General features: G+C 28.9%; 1 protein-coding gene across 1 annotated transcript in view; it reads left to right on the top strand.

Annotated features, from left to right (window-relative positions):
* LOC107454398 (sodium channel protein para) overlaps nucleotides 1–23,283 on the top strand; it is a 227,573-nt gene extending 204,290 nt beyond the window's left edge. The window contains exons 26-31 of the mRNA XM_071181380.1: nucleotides 5,436–5,699; nucleotides 7,372–7,425; nucleotides 10,637–10,778; nucleotides 12,928–13,031; nucleotides 13,462–13,732; nucleotides 14,854–23,283. Of these exons, the coding sequence (XP_071037481.1) occupies nucleotides 5,436–5,699; nucleotides 7,372–7,425; nucleotides 10,637–10,778; nucleotides 12,928–13,031; nucleotides 13,462–13,732; nucleotides 14,854–15,911 (1,893 nt within the window). The 3' untranslated portion in view covers nucleotides 15,912–23,283. The remainder of the gene's footprint in view (nucleotides 1–5,435; nucleotides 5,700–7,371; nucleotides 7,426–10,636; nucleotides 10,779–12,927; nucleotides 13,032–13,461; nucleotides 13,733–14,853) is intronic.
* Nucleotides 23,284–24,111: the final 828 nt, after the last annotated feature.

The raw sequence follows: 24,111 nt of genomic DNA, 5'->3' as shown, positions 1-24,111 counted from the left end.
TATATATATATATATTTGATTACCTCTAACGATCTTTCGAGAATTAAAGAAGGATTAAAGCATGCGTTTATAATAATTAATACTACAAGACTCTTACTTCTCTTGACAGTGTAGGGAACTAATGATTATTTCTTAAATGATGGTAAAGTAAACATCTTTTAATAGAGAAAGAAAAATCCTAAAATCTTATGAGGAAAAAAATTAATTTTTTTTAAAAAATGTCAGGAAAACTTATCGAATTTTGTTCCGGTTTTCTGATTTCCGGATAAGAGGTTCTGTACTGTAATTATTAATTTTAAAAAACTGTAAAGAGCTTATAGCAAGGGTATGTATGAAAAATTTCTGTGTTCTATGATGACCAACTACAACAGCTCACTGGAGTATTGATTTCTATAAGTGTTGCTTTGGGTGTCGTGTCGTTTGTGCAATTGTTTTCCTTTAGCGTACAGAGAAAGGCTTTGCAAAAGTCTATTTCTGTTGGAGGTGAGAGATAATATAGCTGAAGTGTTAATATGCAGTGCATCGAAGCCATGTTCAAAAAACTCCCATTTGTGAACAAAAACAATTATGCCGTGAACGCTAACTTGATTCTTGTTCATCAGGTATCAGTGGTTAATCTTGTAGCCGGTTTTCTTGGGAGTGCAAACATTCAAGCCTTCAAGACGATGCGTACGCTCCGGGCTCTACGGCCTTTGAGAGCACTTTCGCGCTTCCAGGGGATGAGGGTAAATATGTCGACCATAGCCACATTATTCACAAGTGCATGACTTTTTTCTCTATGGAATGCTATACTTACTTCTTTTTCTCTCTGCCTGCTTGCTTTCCTTTCTTTTCTATGTTGTGACTAATGAAAATATTTCTTCTCGCTTTCTAGGAACGTGTACTTTAAGGCCATCCGTTATTAATTATACACATCTAGACTTTCTTAGGTGCCTAAGCAGATTTTTCTAGTAATTAAAACGATCTTGTAATAACATACCATGTCGCTAGCTGTTTTAAAAGAGCTTTTCGTTTTTAACTCATCGCTGAACACTTAGCTTTTAGGCCCACATTTAGTAGCAAAAATTTAGTGCATTTTTACAAATTCTCTGCTAAAAGAGCCCAACTTTCACAATTGGTATGCTACTTGTTTATGCTATAACTTTATAGCAATTAAATTTCAGCTTAAAATACAATTATGAAACAATGTTTGATTTAGATTATTGATTTTAGACATTTATTTATTTTTCAAAAATAATTTTAATGCATAGCATGCATCGAATTTCAATTTATTGATCAATGAAAAATAATTATGATAACATAGAAACATTTAAAACTCATATTGTTAGCATAGAAATCATCCCAAAAAAATTTGCAGAAAACAAATCTTTATTACATCTTTTCTAACGTTTAGAAGCTAATTAAATAGAGAGTCTAGTCTTCATTTTAGATATAAAGAGAGTACAATTCTTTATGTTTTTGTACTACAAATGAAACATTACTTTTAGTCTGATAAAGACTTCAAACGCTACTATGCTGTATTTCAGTAACAAAAACAGGCATCTATTCCATCTATTCATTGTGCTGTGAATCTAATCATTCTACATCAAAACTTCTCTCTGTTGTCTTTGTTTTTTGCAAAACTGTCTCTATCTATTTGATGTTAGCTGTATGTAAGAAAAAGTGCTTTAGTGTGCTGTTTCTGTAACACAGGAATATTTGTTTTCAAGTTACATCAAAAGCATTCATCGTTCTATGCATAGATCGTGCGTGAAGTTGAGGAATTTTATTTAGTTATGTGGACCCCTCAACAACATATGAACAAAATTAATTAAATTACAAAGATTTTAGTTCAATTTACAGTCTAATTTGAATATGGATAAAAATATTAGACCACAGTTAATGTTTGTAGGTTGAATTTCTCTAATCTTTCAGGGATATCATTTTTTATCCATTTCTAAAAACTTTTTCTACCTCAAAATACTGAGAGTCATAGTAAAGTGTGAAGGAAAAAAAACTCTGAAGTTCTTAAATACAATTTGAATACTCTAATTGTATACAATTTGTGTACTCCAGTCATGAATTAAATTCACGTCAATTAATTAATAAAATAATAAATAATTATTAAAAATTATTTTTTGCTTGGAATTATCTTTGGATGACCAAATCTCATAATTTTGGTCAAATATTTTTCGATTCGTTGAAAACAATTCTCTAGATTTTGCGAAATACGCGAAGAATAAAATGAATATTAAGGTGTCCAAACTTTCAACAGTTCTCCTGACCAAACCATTGGGACGATTTTTCACAGATTGCGGCTACCCCCCTATATTTTGAGAGTCAGAAATCTGAATCCGTTCGGGGGAAAAAGTATGTTTATTCTGAAAAAAAAGAAATTTTGCCACTGATTTCGTAATTTAAAATATCGCCTGCACTAATTAATTAGAATATTTGATGTCACTCCTTAAAATCCTTAAGTTTGAGTAATCCTAAAGTTGATCCGCCTGAAAATCCGATCATTAAATCACAAGTTATTCAGGAGCAACAGAACATAACTGCCTTATTTAGAAAGGCATTCCCATAAGTATTTTATTTTTAGACATAAAAAAATATCTGATTTTACATGTAATGTTCTTTTAATTAGTTGAACACAATTAGATAATAACTTTTTTGTCTCAACAGGATCCGATTATCATATCTTTGGTTAGTGCATTTTTATAGGCGCAGCGATCGCTTTCATACCCCACCAGCTGATCGCCATGAATTGAATTATACCTCATCTTTCATCGATTCCTCGAAGCAAAATTGCCTTTTAGCCAAATATTCATTCCACAATAACGACAGTAGATGAGTAAATTCCAAGCATATTGGAGTTTTGTAATGTTGTTCTTATTTGTCCTATTACAGGATAGGTCAAAGTAAAATGATGTCCTGGGACTAAGTGAAAAGACGCGGTTCAAAAGGCTTTTTCAAAGACATGATGAGAGGTGGCATCCATGATTATACAAAGACTGGCACAGTGTTTGCAAGCATGCATCGACTGTTAAACCTTTATAATAGCATATAATAGAAAATAAAATTTGAGACATTACCTTTCGGATTATCCTTGTATTTTAAATTTAATTACAAAGTCATATTTGGTACATTTTAAAGTTCCCAAATTTTAGTAGCCCAAATCGACTGTTAAACCTTTATAATAACATATTATAGAAAATAAAATTTGAGACATTGCCTTTAGGATTATCCTTGTATTTTAAATTTAATTACGAAGTCATATTTGGTACATATTAAAGTTCCCAATTTTAGTTTCCCAAATCGACTGTTAATCCTTTATAATAACATATTATAGAAAATAAAATTTGAGACATTACCTTTAGGATTATCCTTGTATTTTATATTTAGTTACGAAGTCATATTTGGTACATTTTAAAGTTCCCAATTTTCCTTATTATTCATATGTGCCACTCTTTAAAAACCATTAACATTACCTTGAAAAATCTTATGGCTAAAAATTGACATCCCTGTACAATTTACTGTGTTTTGGACAATAATTTCAAATTTGGCTTGAAAACAAATTTTTCCGTGTGTATTTCCATCTTCAAAGTGCATGGACTCTATTAAAAAAAAATGTTACTACAATCCCCTGGACCACGAAAAGAAGCAATTCAAAATAAATTTATTTTAAGAAACAAGTAAGGTATATCTTCAGGTAGGTCAAAAAACTGTTTCTTACTTTTAAATTCTTTAGTAGATAGAACCTTTTATTAAAAAAAAATTCTCTTTTTAATTAATATTGCATGTTAGGTGTAGGATCAAATGAAATATGTTGGCTGCCTTTCTTTTAATATATAACTTCTTCCCCAAATACTACTTGGAATCTTTTGAACATATTTAGAAAATAAATTATATTCAAATGTCGAACGAGAAAAATATCTCATGAAATCTGGGCAGCCAACACATTATATGCAAAAGAATTTTCTCAATAGTCTAGGCACTGCATTACAAAGCTGAATTAGTTTTAGAATTTAATTAGACTTCATTATCTTTCACCATTTGAATACTGCATTAAGTTAATGGGCTTAAAAACTCAATGCATGTTGCTTGCCTTAAAAATATAGTGCATTTATTAATATCTGAAAATTGTATGTGTTATAATATTGAAAACATTTAGTAATGCTGAAACTAATGCACTTTATTACCTCGCTCATTAGGTAAAACAGTATATCTTAAAAATCATACTTATTTACATAAGTGAAGTACGCTTTGGAGTAATTTTAATATTAAAAATAACAAATATTAGACCAATATTTTGAGAATTTAAAATTGATGAAAGGTGTGACCCTTTGGCTCCTCATTTGGGATCTTCTTACAAAAGTAATATTTAAAAAGTTACTTCTTATAGCAACCATGATACAAATTGAAAAGGCTCTTTTAGCCTTTAATATTGGTCTTTTACATTGCCTCAAAAGCTTTATCAGTTTTTCCACATAAATACCTTATTAAACCTTCAACGTTTTAATGTTCGCTGTCTGTTATTTTAATCACTAATTTTCATTCCACCCTAAATACGTGCGAAATAAAAATAAAATTGATATTCAAATGGGCCGTGAATTTATGTAAAATTGCTGAAAATTACTTATAGTTTCTGACTTCTTGGTGAAAAGTCTTATTGGGCAAAAGGACATGAACACTAAATAACTTTAACGCTGTATTATTTCGTTTACATGTTTGCAGGTAATTTAAGCCTGGTTGTCGAAGTGTAACAAAAGATTCCACCTCGAATTTAAAAGAATTAATTTTAATATGATATAGAAGAATTTTAGATACATAATGTTCTAGTCCCTAATGAGCGACGTATACAATATTTTATTATTATATTTCATTGTAGCATTTAATTCAATGTATCAGTTTAAAAACCGTAGTTTTTTTATTGTTTAAATTGCAGTTTTATCGACGATGAAAAGAAGCTACTTTTATCAAGTATTTCTCTCCTCCCCCCATTTTATAATCCAGGCCACACTCAAATTCTTTTTTTTTTTTCGATACACTTGGAATTACCACAATAAAAATAATGTCAAAAATATTTTAAACACATAAATTGCAGCTGACTAAGCAATAATAAAAAATTACTAAGTTTAAAATAATTTTGCATTTTTTATACTCAATAATCCATTTACGATTTCCAAGCACTATAATGATAAAAGTGAAAGACATTTAGTCATTTGCTTAACTAACACAAAAATAAATTTATTTAACCTTTTTAGTAGTAAGTGCTGGGATCTAGGCAACTCCTAATATGAGAATAACCATTAATTTTTCAAAACAGGTTTTATATAATTACACACAATTTACTATGCCATCATGTTAGATTGCTTTTATAAATTAATTTTGAGGCTTTAAATTTTGTTTTCTTATTTAATAAATATTACTGACATAGAGTTTCTCAAATTATTTAGGTGGTGGTCAATGCCTTGGTCCAAGCCATCCCAGCCATTTTCAACGTACTTCTAGTGTGCCTCATTTTTTGGTTAATATTTGCAATCATGGGTGTTCAACTGTTATCAGGAAAGTTTTTTTCTTGCAAAGATGAAGAAGGAACTGTAGTTAATATAACAATTGCAGCTAATAAAACTGAATGTCAAGCTCAAAATATGTCCTGGACCAATCCTAAGATTAATTTTGACAATGTGCTGAATGCTTACTTAGCCCTGTTTCAAGTGGTATGCTCTTTCTTTGGTTTAAAAGATGTTTGATTTAAGTGATGTTAAAGACTCTGAAAATATATGTATGCATGCATCCATTTTTGGAGTGGCATTATCTCTTATCTGTTTTTGTTTAAGTTAAGCCTTAAAAATAAAGGTGCGATTATATGCTTCATATTTCGCTGAAGCCTTATTAAAAAAATCAAATCCTCAGCTTCCTAATCGCAGAGGAAATTTTGCTCATTGCTACTTTTATATATATCTTCTGTCGACATGAATAAGTTTTTTACGGTCCTTGAAAGTTATTATTTTACTAATTATTAACAATTTTATTAGTCATTTTCATCTCAAATGTACTTCTTTCTTTTAAAAAAGTATGCCACTTTTTGAAGAAAAAAGCATTCAATTTATTATACTTTACAATACTACTTGGGATCTCTTAAAGTCCTGAAAACCTAGAAGTGTCTAAAATTTTAATTATAACAAATTCAAAAATATTGCCTTTTTTGTTGTCTAGAACTTGAAAAAATCTTACAATAAAACTGGAAAATAACCAATATTAAAATTTAATTTAATAATAAGTATAATAAGTAGTCAGATAGGTTCAAAGTAAGTAAATCTAACATTTGTTAAAATTATTTATTGGGAAAATCTCACTGTAACATGGTTAATTTTTCTTAGATTTATTAAAACTATAACAAATTTATTCAAAATGTTTTAATTTTTTTTTCTAAATATAAACATATTTTCAGTTCAACAATGAAATTCAATTGACTGGTAATAATTTATTTTGAAAATTAAGCTTCCTATGCAAATCAATTTTGGTTGTTAATTTTTTATCACAAGTAAAAAAAAAATGGTTGTAAAACTGGCATTACTCAATCATTGAGTTTTAAAAATGTTCTAGTTTTTGTGCAAATTATTGCTTCTATCTATATACTTCATATTGTGCATTATAAAAACTAGATGTTAAACTTTTGCTTAGAGTTTCTTACAAAATGGAATGTTTGATATATTTTCTATCAAAAAGTAAGTTTCATTACTGAGTTAAAATAAATTATTTCTGATGAAATTATACTTTGATCAAAAATTTTTTTTCAATTTCATGGAAAAATCAGGTGGTTTTACATCTGAAATTAAATGTAATGTTATTTTATCAGGTAATACTTTACACTTTTTATAATATTAGTGACTGGCCAATAATAAATTTATAAAACTAAAAAAAAAACTCAGTTGTGAATATTATTTCTGAAACAAGCGCAATAAACATGAGTAAAATTTACGTACATTTTGATGTAGAATTTGTAGACAAAAATAAAATCTTATTAATATTCACGCATCAGTTGCACTGCTGATGAATTTTAATAACATGTTTTAATGTTCAAATCCAGAAACAGTTGTGTTTCGATAGAAGTACTGGTAAAATTATTTCAATTTTAGTTTGCTTTGATGATGGATAAATTATAAGAAAGAAAGAGTTAAGTCCAGTATGTGTTGGTATTAAATTCTAATAACAAATTCGCTCCCACATTTTTTCCTGTTATGCTCTATCATAAACCCAGATTTAGTAACATGTATAGAATATAATGATTTTATAGAATTATATTTATTGGTTGTTCGAAACTTTATTATTATTAAATTTCTTTTTTCTTACCATTGTAAATATATTATAATGTTTACTTTATTCTAGGCAACTTTTAAAGGTTGGATTGATATCATGAATTCTGCTATCGATTCAACCGGGGTAAGAAATTTAAAATTATTTTTCTAAAGTTAGTCCTACTCTGAGGTTCATATGTTAAGATATTATTTTACCTAAAATTGCTATCGATCTGGCATAATATCTTTATCCAGCTTTTAGTAACAATAACAAGCATTTAACTTTAAGATTAATCGATGAAATAAATTCATAATCTTGCATTTATTTCAGCTATTAGTTTTAAAGGTGAAATAAATACAAGATAATAAATTTACTGTTCAGACAAGCGGTTTCATACTTATCAAAATTAAGGTCCTAGAGTCAACGCCACAAAATGTAAGACATTTTAATATTCCACCGTCTGTTCCCTGTCGCTTGCCAGACCTTGAAATGGCTGCGCTGTTTGCGATCAAAATGCCACGAATCCAACCTTGCCTAATTTGTCAAATTTTTTTGAAAAAAAGCTTGTTCTTAAATTTCTGATTAATTTTGAGTTAATTAAATTGTAAAGTTTCGTTTTCTTAAGAACGAATATCAATCCACCTCAATATCTTGTTTTTTTGCCGCTTTTTCGGTAATTCGTCCCGTAGCGCATTGGATGGGTGTATAGAGCTTTGAAAGCAGTTCTGAAAATTAGAAAGCAAAGCGAGCAGCCTGTAAAATATTAAAATGAAATATAGAAGATGGTAAAGAATAAAAGCTAGGGTGTTAAACAGGACAAAGGAGAGAATAATTACCGAACACGAACTCTTAAACTGTTAATGAACTGAAGCGTTCCTTCCAATTGCTTACCGCAGTGATTCTCAACCACTGTGCCGCGGCACTTTTGTGTGCCGCCAAATTCTTAAAATGCGCGTCAAATATTAGAAATGATACAATAAAAATTATAATGCTTTTTTTATTACGAGTAAAGTTGTAAAGTTTAAATTAAAGGAAAGTGTATGTGTATATATATATATANACGTGAACATCTCTTTGTGGGCGATTGTCTTGTCTCTGACAATCTTAAAATAAGAAGGAAGTGTTTAAATTGTCTTTGACACACAATTTTAAGAAATGTTGAAATTAGTAGGAAATTTAATGACTATTAAAATTATTAATTAGCAAAAAAAAGCAAGCTAAATATTAACTTTCAACCGGAAATAAAAGCTGATCATTAAAGCAAGCTATGCAATTAATAGTTCTAAAAACAAATTAACAAAGCATAACTAACAAAAAAATAAGCTAACAATTAATAATTAGCAATAAAACTAGTTAACAAGAAATCACAAAAAAATTTATTAATTTAAAGAAACTAGCAGTTAATATAACTATAGAAAACAAGCTAACAATTAATAACTAGCAAAAAAAAAAAATAACTTTTACTAATTAATAAAAAATTAGTCAAAAAAAATAATTAATCCCTTAATAAACGTGCTTTTGTAGTACATATTAGTTTATTTCACATTCAAAATTATCACAAACTATATAACACAGTGTATTATAGTTAAGTAAACAACTTTTAAACTAATTTTTTTCATTGTGTGCCGTCAAATTTCGAAATGGTTGAAAGTGTGCCGCTGCAAAAAAAAAGGTTGAGAATCACTGGCTTAACGAATACATTGGAATCAATACCTCACTTGCTTGGATAGCAATACCAGATGCATAAAACTGAATTAGTCAGAATTTTCCCTTTTTCTATATAAAATTTAACTATTATCAACTAGATGTATCGACTTGAGTGCGATTTCATTCAATTCAGCGTAAGAAATTACTTCGGTAACATTATTCACTTGCCTAGATAGCAATGAGTAAGTGTTGCGCCCTCCCCTCAGTAAATTCCAGATAGAAAGTAAAGCTTAACTCGAGAGAGGATTTTAACTTCTGATATTCATATTATTCCGAAATTACATTTTGAAACAATTTATAGCTAACTATTTCTGCATTCGATTTCCCAGGTACGGTTCTTTTTAAAATGGCATTTTTTAGTCTATTTTTTGTTGAAATTTTCCAGTTTTAAAACGATATATACACCGAAGACATCAGAGCCATTACATCATGACCACCCTACTAATAGCATGTAGGACCACCTTTAGCCCTCAAAACTACTATCACCTGCCGTGGCATTGATTCCACAAGATGCTGATAGGTAGTCTGAGGTATCTGGTACCAAGCGCTCACCAACTGGTCCTCCAATTCTCTCACATTGCGAGGGGGTAGCGTGGCAGCACGAATTTGGTTTTATAAGTAGGACCGCAAATGCTCTATTGAATTAAGGTCAGGTGAATTTGGGGGCCAAGACATGACTTGAAAATCGCTGGAATGTTACTCGAACCAATCCATGACGATTCGACCCTTATGATCTGGTGCATTATCCTGTTGGTAAACACCAACCCCCGCAGAAAAAACTATTGCCATGGATGGGTGAACCTGGTCTGCAACTATGTTCAAGTAGCTTACAGACGTCAGGGATTGTTCTATGAGGATTATGGGTCCTAATGTGCCCCATGACAACATTGTTCCTGGGCGAGAAGCCATGAAAGCCTGGGCGAGCCCATTGTTATAAATGGAGGGTGGTCATAATGTAATGGCTCTTCGGTGTATATCACAGGAGTTTGCATAAATGTTACGACAAACTTTCAGAGGAGTTGGGGCAAATCATCAGGATCGAAATTGCATATGAACCCATTCCTGGAAATGTCGTCATACGCCTCTGAGGGCGCTTCCCTATTATGAACTGTCTCTCCCTATGCTTTTGAACACATCATAATAGGGAAGCTAACTTCATTCGACGACATTTCCGGACATGGGTTCCTAGGCAATTTCAATTCTAATGATGTGCCCTGATTCCCCAAGAAGTTTGTTGCAACATTTACGCTACCCCTGTTATATGTAATGTTTTTAAACTTGTACATTTGTACAAAAAATTGACTAAAAATGTCCTCTTTAAAAAAAAGTCTGTACCTTTAGGAGCCAAACTAATTTCGGATTTGAAATTCCCACACCCAAATAAGGCTAGATCATACAGGAAATGCAGCAAAAAAATTTGCAATTATTTAGCAGAACCAAGTATGAAAAATATATTTTTGTTATCTCGATTTGTTCTGAAAAAATTCAATTGCTTTAAAAACAAAAGATTTTAAATTTTTTAAAAATATAGCGTTTCCTCCCTCAGAGTGTGTTTTAAAAATGTTAACAAAACTTATTTTGTTTATTTACCAACAAAAAATTCAATTTAAAATCTAAACAAGATATTAATCATTGTTTTATTTTACAGGTTGATCAACAACCGCAGCCCGAATACACAATATATATGTATTTTTATTTTGTTCTCTTCATTATCTTCGGCTCATTCTTCACACTTAATCTATTTATTGGAGTAATTATTGACAATTTTAATGAGCAAAAAAGAAAGATAAGTATCATTTCAAATCTAATATAAAAGTTTTTCTTATGAAATTCAATAAACAGCCAGCTTTTTCTGTAGCCTAATTTATATATAATCATCAATAGTCCTTAAATAGCTGACATTGGAGTTATTTTTTAATATTTTAAGCTTAAGTAAAGAAAGTATTGTGTTCTGGTTGTATTATATAATTAAAATTACGTTAAGTTTTGATAAACTATCATTTATAACATTTTCTTTGTTTCATATTTTTATGTAAATGAGAGATATGCATAAATATGAAATTAAAAGACGTTTAATTTCATGTATATTTTTACTACACTTCCAAGAGATTTCATTGTGTTGACTGTTGAAAAAAAAATTTTCCTCTAACTTTATTTGAACTTATATAATGCAATGCATTACAAGAAACAATTATTAAAACTTTTGTAATATTTGCATGTGATTAAGTTTGTAAATGTATGAGACACAGGGAAAAAAGAGCCTAGTAAACTCAACTGTGGGACTGTTCATCCACACAGCAGTTTGCAATGCTTTTTACAAGGGAAATACACTTCTCTTCCCCAGAATTCTTTTTAAGGTGAAATTAGGTTTCAATTATAGAGCATGATTGAAAACCTTGGATAGGGTAAAAATTATCAGCCATTTCTGCCTATGGGGAAATATACTTACTTTAAAAACGTTTTGGTTCATTTATAAAGTTTTTGTTTACTTATAAACTAATAAAATTTTTCAGTTTTTGTGGATTCTTACTACAACAGTTAGGCTGTCCGGCTTCTACCAAAGAGTTCACGATGTCAAATTCTAACTGGGATGTTAAAATTTATCTCTAATTTTCTGTATTAAACAAGTTGATAACTATTTAGTATATTTTATTCAATTTATAAATTATTACTCTTTAGTTTATTTTTTTCAAAATTCCCATTTTTGAAAACAAAGAAAATTAATAAATGTTTAAATTATTTTTTTCAATTCAAATGCATGGATTTTGAAAATAATAGTACAAATTTTTTAATGAACTAATTGATTTATTTTAATATGTTATTAAGAATTTAAGTTTTTATTAAATTTAATTACGAAAATGTAAACAAAAGTATATTATTATGCTTGTTTTAAAAAGAGTTAAAAAGGAGGAATAAATTGAAAAGAACTTGTCATTACTTAACTAGAACCCTTTGTATCTTTATCCCCTTTCTTTCTTTTTTTCCTGTTAACATAATCAAAATGTATTGCCAACTAAATTTGTATTTTCAATGAAATGATTTACCAGTTAAGTAATAAATAGTTATTTTCAATTTATTCCTTTATCTTTTAAATAACATGTATAATAATGTACTTTTGTTTTCATTCTTAGAATGAATTTAAATAAAAACTTAAATTATTTATTACAAAATAAAATTTAAAAAAAACAGTTGTTTCATTAAAAACTTTCAATGCGATCTTTTTTAAATAGTCCATGAATTTTAATTAAAAAATATTTAAAAAAATTAAACATCTGTTTTTTTTTTAATTTAAATTTTGCAAAACAAATTATTTTTTATTAAATAATAATTTATAAATTGAATGAAACCCACTAAGTAGTTATCAACTTATTTAGAACAGATAAAATTCGAACATCCTGTCGTATAAAATTTTGCAACACCCTTCTTAATATCGAGAGTGAAGTAGGTTGAGAGACGAAATTGTGCAGTGTAGTAAATTAGATGGAGTAATAAGTAGTTTTGCCATCTAGTGAAGCAAATGGGTTGAGAGATGTACTTGACATAAAATAAGTCTGACGTTGAAATACATAGATCTACATGCTGTTTATTCAGACAGAAAGATTAGTGCTTTCATCACTTGGAGGTTTGTGAAGGGCGTGTGACAGCAATGAACAGATCCCCCAACCTGCTGATCATTTTTTTTATCAACTAAAGATGATCACTCTATCTTGAAAGACTAGGTTACCTCATAAATCTATTCCTATATGCATCACAATATGCTAAAAAACTTAAATTTTCCTCTTGAAATCATAACTATTAACAAATACTAACTACCAGTAACGCCCATTTTATTAAATTTTTAAATATAGTATGTTAAACTTAAAGTAATTTTGCTAAACATATTAAGTTTACATTCAAATAGCATATTTTGCTGACTAGTGTATTTTTTTCTATAAGCAGGGGGATCTTTAGAAATGTTCATGACTGAAGATCAAAAGAAGTACTACAATGCAATGAAGAAGATGGGGTCCAAAAAGCCAGCCAAAGCAATCCCTCGTCCCCAGGTATTAAACACACAAAAATGCTTTTTTTAAAAATAAAAAAAATATTGTATTTTTGCAGTAATAAAGGATAACTGAATTGTGTATCTGATGTAAACACGTTTATACTTAGAATGATATTGGGTAATGAATATCCATCAATACTCCCCTTAACAAAATATCAGTTAGCAAAATTGATGCATAAGCGAACTTCTTCTTTTTTCTTTTTTTTTTTACAAATTGAAATGTTTAAATCAATATTAATAAACATAATGTTGTCAACTGTCAACAAACCTTCCTTGTTCCTTTTTTTATGTAACATAATAAAGTTCCATAACTATTCTTTTTGCTGCATTTTAATTCCCTTGTCTTAAAACTTTAAAAGATCTTGAAGATCTACATATATTAAGTACTCGAAAACAATAACCTGTGATTTTGTTTTCCTTGATTACAGTTCAAACTGCAAGCTGTTGTATTTGACCTCACTACTAATAAAAAATTCGATATGGCCATCATGATATTCATCTGCCTAAATATGACTGTGATGGCAATGGATCATTACCAGCCAACCGATCTTTTTGACACCATCCTCGAGCGCCTCAATATTTTTTTCATCGCTATTTTTACTGCCGAATGTGTGCTCAAGATTTTTGCCCTTCGTATGTATTATTTTAAAGAGCCCTGGAATGTCTTCGATTTTGTTGTAGTCACTTTATCTATACTAGGTAAGTCTTTTTCATATCTTTGTTTTATTCTTACTTAATAAAATTGTCATATCCAAAATTTAAACATAGCAGTGATGATCTATTTTTAAACAATGTTATAGTTGAATAAATATTTATGTATATACATATATATATTTCCTAGATGAGATTTAGATATATTACGTTTCATCTATTCAATATTTTGTTTCATTTGCAGCCATTTCCAGATACCTGTTCTTATATGATGTATGTATATCATGATTTATACATCAATGTATAATGATTTATGCATCAGTATGTATAAATCATTATGACTCTTGGTCAAACTGTGACTCTCTTCTATCTTTAATATTTTGAAATATTTTTGTACGAATATAAAAGATTATATCCACCGTGGAACACATTTCTGTCTTTCCTTATCCATATCAATTGAAGAATAACTGAAATTTTAAAAGAACATTACTGGATAGACACTGTCAAAAAATTATGTTTTTCTTTTTTTCTACTTCATACTGAAAGTAAATTCTTTCTTCGTGACAAGAAAATAATTATGTGCTCACAATGTAATCATAATTTTGTGTTTATTTTTCTTCAAATGAAGGTAATCTTGTAAAGTTCGTTTTCAACCTTTGGTTGGACAACAGTCGTCTAAAGATAAGACAGCAATCTATCATATTTTTTAAGTCCTGTACAATCCTGCTCTGTGTTCCAACAGTAATCCTGTCTGCAAACTAAATCCAGAGCACTGACTCTTTTTAATTTTTTAGATAATAAAAATTAGTTGAAGAGCTTAGAGGTGAGTCCTAGTAGAAAACAGAAAATGGTTGTCACCAGCAAGCATACAAGAATTAATTCTTCCAAGAAATAATTTATTATATACATTCTTCTAATGTTTTAAGTATTATAAGTTTCAACGGGGAAACAATGAGATGTGTAGTATGTGTTTGTACAATTTAAAACTAATATCCTCAAAACTCACAAAATTTGTCTGAGCATGTTTTTTCACCAAATTTTTCAGTTTTGCTTAGATAAATCCTTCATTATATAGATGTTTGAATTGATTTTCTAATCAGCACATATTATTAAATTTTTTAACTGTTTAATAATTGTCTAATTTGTTGTCTTTTTTTTCTTTCAAATAGGTATTGTTCTAAAAGATTTAATAGCAAAGTATTTTGTTTCTCCTACTCTTCTTCGAGTAGTTCGTGTTGTAAAAGTTGGACGTGTTCTTCGATTAGTTAAAGGTGCGAGAGGAATCCGAACGCTGTTATTTGCCCTTGCCATGTCACTTCCCGCCCTTTTCAACATTTGCCTTTTACTTTTCCTCGTCATGTTCATCTATGCCATCTTTGGAATGTCTTTCTTTATGACTGTGAAGCATCGAGGTGGAGTTGATGAGAACTTCAACTTCGAGACATTTGGGCAATCTATGATACTTTTATTTCAAATGTCGACTTCTGCCGGCTGGGACGGAGTGTTGGCAGCCATCATGGAAGAGGATGACTGCGATCCTCCGAATCCGAAAATAGATTTAGAAGGTAATTGTGGTAGCAGGAACATTGCTGTTGCTTACCTTGTTTCATACCTCATCATTAGCTTTCTAATCATAATTAACATGTACATTGCTGTAATATTGGAAAATTACAGTCAAGCCACAGAAGACGTTCAAGAAGGCTTGACTGACGATGACTATGATATGTATTACGAGATATGGCAGAACTTCGATCCAGATGGAACTCAGTTTATTAGGTACTCGGCTCTGAGCACATTCTTAGACTCACTCGAAGAACCACTTCAGATACCTAAGCCGAATAAGTACAAAATAATTAGTATGGATATTCCTATTTGTGAAGGTGATATGGTGTTTTGTGTTGATATCCTCGATGCTTTGACGAAAGACTTCTTCTCGAGGAAAGGCAATATCATCGAAGAAACTGCGGAACTAGAGGTAGTAATACCTAAAGAAAGAGAAGGCTATAAGCCCATCAGTAGTACGATGACGAGACAGCGAGAAATATATAGTGCGCGTATCATACAACTTGCTTGGAGGAGGTACAAAGGACGAATTGGTGATGGCGAACCTCGTCAACAACAGACTGCAATAGTTGTTGAAAGTGATGGGCACATGACAAAGAATGGTCATAAAGTTGTTATCCATTCTAGGTCACCCAGTGTCACCAGCAGATCGACTGACGTGTGATAAAAAGAGAAATGAACATTTTTTCTCTGCTTTTGAAAGTGCTTGTTGGTGACCGACTGCTAAGTATATCTGCTTCAAGCCTATATTTTTATATCCTTTACGCAGAGGTTGAAGAATAGCATTGCACGTGGCTTCTGTGCTTATAGTTTGAAACTGGGTTTTAAGTTTGAGATAGATTATTTTACATTGAAACACATTTTTCAGAGAGTATTAAATTGTGAAAGTCCATTTGACCCTCGTAAATGGATGCATAATGATTTCTATATACCTCGGTTAACAATCAATTGTTCTAAAGTCTTCGTCTATTTGGCTTATTTATAATAACAGGAAAAAAAATTGTATGTTTAACTTATGTAAAAGTTGCTATGATCAGCATTTGTTACTTGTTAAATTTTTTAAAAATTGCTATTAGTAGATGTTTATAATGGTTGGTAAAGTCAGCTTGCAATGCCCGGTGTACCATCTTCAAGGTTTATACACTAACCGCTGCTGACAAGAATAACAAAAAGCATTTATATATTGTGGGTTTTTTTTTTATGGGGGTGTATTGTTTGATGCATTAACATCAAACCCTGTGTACATTTGAAGACGCTCTTTTCTAAGGATAAGTCGCCAAGATAGGTAATAATTAAAACTATTGAATAGAATTATTTGTTGATTGCTTAGAAAGTTTTACTAAATATAAGTGACCAAAAGAAATATTTGTACAAAGGGCTTCAAAACATTAATTGTTAAAAATCATCATTCTATGGCGAATCATTCCCCTAATGCACTATTTTTGTCCTTTCACTTGTATAAGTTGAAAATTTATATATTTTCAAACTAATAAAATTATTTATAAATGCTATATACAAAGTATAAAGTTTTGACTTTTCAATCACTAATATCACTTTACTGAATTATCGACTTTATTTTATAAAGAGAGAAAAAAAAATATCATGATTTGTGATATTTGCTATCTATGTACTATGGGAGCTAAAAATCTTCAAATATTTTACTGTACATAATATTATTTGAGAGAAAAACAAAATTTAAAGCTTAAATTTATAAAGAGTGTACATCTTAATTAGTAATCTAAATTTATTTCATGTCATGTTTTTACACGAAGCTTATATAGCAAGCAATTGCTGATATTTTATGGAATTCGAATAAGCTTTTCATCATTGGGCATTGCACTAATATATTAGTCACTACTAAAAAAAAGTCTAGTCCTTAGAGACAGCATCATTTTCACATAGATTTTTGCGGCTGAAAAATAAGCGGTTAACTAGTGCTTTTACATCCAGTTTGTGATGCAGTCAACTTTTCTGTTTTCTTTATCAACTTTTGTACTTCATGCAATTAAGCGTTTATGACTTTTATTGAACACTGTTTCTAATCACTGTTCATAATCAGATTTTACCTTTTTTTAATTTAAAACGGCACCCTTGTACATCGCTTTACCAATTGTAAATATATAATACATTTTTCTTACCAAGCAATTGATTAAAAAAAGTATTTTTCTTAAAATCTTTTTTGGAAAATTCCGTTTCAGAATTTTTATAGATTATTCAGATTTTTTCATAATAATTTAGAGTTCTTTTTTTTCACAAATTTAAAAGATATAGTAATAAAAATGAAATATTTTTCTATTTTTCATATTGACCTAAAATATGAATTATATTTCTGTAAAATATTCCTTTTTACGAAGTATTTTAGATTGAAATAAAATATATTTATGAATTTAAGTTGGATCAGTGAAACCAACCAAAACTTCATAAATACTGATGAATATCAACACACATTGGGAAGCTTCCATTTAGCAAAATTTTCTTCCAAACAATATTGACCAATAGTAAAAATATAAATTGTTTTACTTTAGATAAAACTTCTACACTAGTAAATTAGAAAACTTTCTTTTGTTTGCTTTAAGTTTTCTAAAGAAGTCGCAAATGTAGAAAAGTTGACTGTATCTGTACCAAATGATATCCAGGCTGATGTACGATAGGCTTTACTTTTTTCCACAAGTAATTCTTTTTTAAGTCTTATTAAATTGGTGACCCAGAAGTCGAACTTTTCAACAAAAATCGAAACGGAAGATAATTTCACACACTCGGGTGGCTTGGTGCAACGAAAGATGCAAACTTAATTGCAGTTCAAGTCACCTAATTCTTGAGTAGGAGAAGTACTGCGATACTCTTAACTAAAGATTTCAGTTGTGATGTGCCTTTCTCAGTTTATTACTGTTGGTTTTTTGTCAGGAAGAAATCTATAGATTCCGTCATCGGGCTTTTTCTTTGGTCATCGCGTTTAGTTTTCTTTGAGTAGGCCGATAGAATATGTCTTTCTCAAAGAACGTTTCATGAAGTCTGTTTGCTTCTTTGTGTCAAAGGGTTCTTGCACATTTAAAGAAGTTATTCTTTCCTTCAAAAACAGTAGCATTTCGAAATTTACACATATCGTAAACATTTTCTAGATTTTCATCTTTATTAGTACAGGGACATCATCTAAAATAATATCGATATACTTTTGTAATTCGATTTTTCAACTATTTCGAGAAATTCTACAAGAGTCATATTCGCATTTTATATTCTTGTACCCATAGAATTTGATTAAGAAGTTCTGTATAAAATCATAAAAGTTTGTTACTCGAAGCAATTTTATAAACAAAAGCAACTAAATTTTTATGTCTTCATATTAAAATCGCCCTTCATTTTAATTACTATCAGATAATATTTAAACTGGTATTTTTATAATCAAAGTAACTGAGAAATGCTACTGTTTCATTTTTTAAAAAAATGTTTCATTTCTATTTATATTTTATGTTTTTTATAAAGAATTATAACTTTTTTGTATGCATTTATAGTTTCCATATTCTTTATAGTTATGTATTTAAATTATATTTTATGCACATAGTAGGTTCCTTTGCCTCAAAGAATGCATCATTCATTCACGAGCTTTTATGTGTTTGATCAAAGAAATGTATGTACATTTAAACGCTGCTTGCGAGCTCAAAGTTGTGCAAATAATTTTTCATAAACCAAACTACCACTACGGCATGTGAGCAGCCTATTTTGTCCATTTAATTTATTATAAGTTCATAAAAGGGCGAGAGTTTTGCTTACCAACTCGGGTTCAGTTTTTCTCCTGCCATTTTTAATTTTAAAAAAATCTATACTTCTTAAATATAATTTTTGCTGCTTGTAATATAAAATCAATTTTAACCAATGAAAAAATCTGCTGCTGACTTTTTCTCTGCCAGCTAGTCCATTATTTAGAAAGTAATAATTGTTACATTTTCTGCGAGCCAATTCAACTTGTCACTGCTGCCTCAATTCTTAACCGTCTTCTCTATCTTGTCCATAATACTATATTTATCGCTGCCAAACGTCCTTTTGCAACAGCAGCTTCTGGCCGAATATTTTGCATTCACCATTTGCAAACATACAAGAAAAAAAATTAATAGATTTTCAGCCATTTCAATTTAGCCATAGCTTCAAAGTTAGTTATAATTGTGTTTTTCTCTGTGCACTTTAAAAAGACATTTCAGTTATATCCATGACCAAAGATTCGTGGCAATGTTTTGAATTTTGCAATGTAATTCCATTATGATCAAGGATATTGTTATTTAAATCAATATTCTATTACAGTGTATAAAGATTTTTTTCCTTCATAATTCCCACAAATAATAAGTAAAAATTATTTTTTCCTGTGCTTTTGTTTCTCTTTTTTTTATCGACTAATAATCTTTATTTCAAATATCTTTGTAAGTAACCAAAACTCAGAAAAGAGATGATATCTTTCCGATAAAAGTGTCGTGTTGTTTAAATTAATGTTTCAATTTTTAAAATCAAATTTATTTTACACAAAACTAAAGGCTTTGTTGAAATTGAATCAATTTTATTCAAATTTTAAACTTCATTGAAGCAATTTTAAAATTTATGATGTAAAGAAGTTTTCTAAAAAAATTAGCAAAAAGTGATTGATATTAATATTTTGTCGCATGTTTAATACAGAGGCAAATCTTCTATAACTTACCAATTCTAAAATATTTAAAAAATTGTAAATATTTTTTAATTTTAGCAATTTTATGCTCGTTTTCAAAAATTGGAATATTTTAATCGTTGAATTAAAATTTTGAGTGATTTATATAAAAAGTTGAATATTTTAAAAATTCAATTGAAATACTTAGCCTATCCATCTATATAAATAAAAACTAAATTTGTTGATTTATGCAAAAGAGTTTAAATTGAGCGAAGTTTAAATTTTAAATAAATATAATTAATTTAAATAAAAGAGTTTAAGATGTATCTGATGAATACTCAAAAATGAATATCATCAAAATAAGATTATTTTAAAACTTTTTCCATCATCAGTTGTTTACTTTATTTAGTCATTTAGCTGATTTTAAATTGTAAATGTTATAGAATATTAGCAGGCAAGTTTAGACAATTTAATTAACTTGCATCCTTCAACGTTTTGAGCTCACCATAAGCTTTCTATTTCCAAACTTTTTAGAATGTAATGAAATATCGAGAGGTGAATAAATGTGAGAAAATGTGTGGTGAGAGATAGTGATGGAAGTGTTATTATAATTTTTGTTATTTGTAGGAAATGATGTGAGTTTATGATTAAACAAACATTTCAGTGTTTAGAATTAAACATAGTGAACAATTCATTCGTCAGAGTTTACCGAACTGGAAATTCAGTGGAATTTTCGCTCACATGGTGTGTACATTTAGTTATCGTTCTAATATATTTTAGGTCTAGATAGCAGTGTATTTTATTCACAATTATAATTTGTAGACTTTTCCAATAATTTGGAATGTATTCAAGTACGTCATAGTGACGATTGCAAATATATATGCTCAGTATAAAAAGAAAAAATTTCATATAATTCTTATAATCCCCATGTATTAAATCATCGAATAAAGTTTTTTTTTTATTAAAAATTAAAGTTACAATTAAAATGCCAGTTTTAAATTGTAATTTTTTAATTCTATGGTGTTTATTATTTTTCACTAAAAAAAGAAAAAGAATTCTATTTATATGTGATGAATCTATCTTTATTTCTTAAGACAAGAAAAAAAGTTATCAGAAGTTATAGTTTATGTTATTCAAAGCTTTCATAAGCTTTTTACAAGATCCGTCCATATCTATTAGCAATGAAAATAAAAAATTTATTAATGGAACTACTTTAAATATATCAAACTTTTGATTCATCGTGAAAGCAAATCAGGATAAATTCATTTAAATTTTTAAAACAGAATTTAATACCCATACATGTATTATTTATTTTTAGAGAATCATTAAGATATTGATTAAATTAGACATTAAAGGTTCGGGCATATATGCTGTATACTACTCTGCTGTTACTATAATGTAAAATTATTTGAGAGGAAAAAAAGATTTATAAACTTGCGTCGAAATAGACAAAGTTAGTTGCTGCTAAAATTTGCTTTAATATTTATGCCATTCTAGTATATATTTTGTTCCGAATGTAATCAATTATTATTTTTAAGATATGTTTCGTCCTACGGGGAATTAATATTAAGTATAAATGAGGGCATAAAATATGTATTAATTGCTTATAACCTATTAATCTGCCACCATGTTTACAATTTAGTTAAATGTTCTTAGTTTATTGTCAGTAAAAGTAAGCCATTAACATTCAGGTCTTATGATGTTATAAAATTAATAAATGTATAAGTAATTAGAAATCGAAATGCTTATAAAATTTTATAAAAGCATTTTACAGTTTTTTTTTAAATTAAAATTGCATTTTTATCTACTATTTATAGAAGTATTAGCAAATAAATTATCTTTTTTAATAATTTTTTTTCTTCTTATTTTTGAAAAATCTAAAATGAATAAACACATTTTAGGAAAATTTTATTCAACTACAGCTGAGATTAACTACTTAAATTTATTAAATTTTAAAAAAAAGAATTAAATTATTTTGTAAACAAAAAAATGCAAGAAAAATATTCATTAAAATATCTATCATCTTCATTTATAATTACTAAATTAAAGAGTTTTTGATTGTATATTTATATTATTTGAAAATATTACTGATCCGTCTTCAATAAATAAATGTATAATAATGCATTCAAATAAAGAATTATAAAAAGATAATATTTTGTACCCAAACTCTCAATAAATTTTAAAAGAAAATCAATGTTTTATGAATAAAGAAATTTATTTTTCCTTATATTCTAACGGTGAAAAATAATGTTAAAGACCTTTGTAAATACTCATATGTTCGTAAACTGTATATTAAACTCTTTTGGAGTTATGTATAAAAGTCTCATCTCCCTTTGTTGTCTTTATATTTTATAGTTAATCCTGTAACATTTTAATGTGGTTCAAACTATGAAAGATAGCAGTTCGATTTAAGTTAGATTAGTAAACATTTGGGGGGAGGGACTAGAATTACCCTGAACAGCATATTTACCTTTTCTATCTATCATTAAACAGGAAAAAGTTCCAGTTTAAGAATTAATTCTGCACATGATCTGAATACCATTAAAACCAGTTCACCCAATAAGATAGAAACCAACACCTGCATTTTAATATAAACTTTAGTTAATAAATTTCAAAATCAATTTTAATATAAATTTGACCAGACTACTTAAAATATCTTATGACATTTTAAAAGGGCAGCTGAATTTCCAATATTATATATTTTTGAGAACTCCTTAAAATTTTTATGAAATAAAACAGATGTCTTTCTGTTTTAAATGTTTATGAGCACATTCAGACAATATGATATAAAATTATTTATTCCACTAAACTTCATTACCGCAACTTTCAATCTAAATTACTAGATCCGTAAACCAAAAAGTATTTTATATAAATGCATAGTTTTTAAATAATGTCAGATAACCAAAAATTTTAATTTTATTTACGTTAACGGATCAAACTTTTATAAACCGTTCTTGTGTCAAAAATCCCAATCACGCCTTTACCACGAGTTTTCCAATATGATACTTAGCGTCGAAATTCTTTTTCTATTTTTTATGGTGACAATCTATATTTGTTGTGTTTTGTGTAGTGTGGTGTTGAACATGTAAGGTATCTATTTAGAGAAGAATGATTGTGTTCGAAGAGCCAATCAAAATCACAATAGAGAATGTATTCTTTTCTCATGGATATATCTGAAAGGTCTTAAACGAATATTTTTGGTAATGGAAGGAAAAAAAAATGCTGTTATTGCTTTATTCTCTTCTTATTGTTCCGACGCACGAAATGCCATCCTTTTACATTCCAGCTTTTTCAGCTTCTCTTGGGATGTTTTCACAGTTTGTATCATATTAAAACTTGTAAATATATCATTGAATAAATTTTGATAATTTATAACAATAAATGTTCAGCTGGACAAGCAAATATTTCATCTTGTGTTTCTTCTTTTTTTATTAAAAATTTCCATCCCACTTACAGGTGGTTTACACAAGAACACATTTAGAACACGGCTTCTAAACGATTCGCGTCACAGTTAGTGTAATAAATCAAGAAACGTTAAAAAAAAATTATTAGTTGATTAGTTTTAGTGAAAATAATAAAAATACTAATTAAGTATTAATTAAATGAGTAGTTATTTCTTCCACTTGAAAGTTTGCTTCTGAATGACGTAACTCACCTAAAATTAGTTTTCAGTTTTAAAGATGTGACGTCATTCTGTCGCAACTTATCACTGAATCTTTTATTACATGGTCCTAAAATGTGCCTCCTAAGCATTTTAATATTATTGTATAAAAGTCTTTTGTTCTAATAAATTGACTTTTACGTACTAAGCGCTAATGGTTTTAGAATTTAAACTTAAATATACTAATTAATTAGAGTCAGGGTCGCACTAATCCTAAACCTGAGAAAGCGATTGCCCCAGACAGAGTGGTCGGCCTTCGTTAAAGGTGGGGCCCTCTGAACAAAACAAAAAAATGCATTTCAAAAAAATCAATATAGTTTTAAAACATACTTTGACGTAATTTGTTTTATTATTGGCATTATGTATAAAATACTAAATTAGAATTTTATGTAATAAATGAGTCTGAAGCCTATATAAGTGCGTCGCAATTTAAATAACTACAGAGAATTGCATCTTCTGCCCAATGCATGTGCATAAAATTCTGAGATTACAAAATGATGAGTGTACAAACCAGAGCCCCACAAACAAAATTTTGAAACCAAGGGGCTCTTCACAAATCAGCCTCTAAAAATAGAA

This window comes from Parasteatoda tepidariorum, chromosome 5 (assembly GCF_043381705.1).
Source record: "Parasteatoda tepidariorum isolate YZ-2023 chromosome 5, CAS_Ptep_4.0, whole genome shotgun sequence".
Lineage (NCBI taxonomy): Eukaryota > Metazoa > Arthropoda > Arachnida > Araneae > Theridiidae > Parasteatoda > Parasteatoda tepidariorum.
This window is presented reverse-complemented; position numbering and strand designations above follow the sequence as displayed.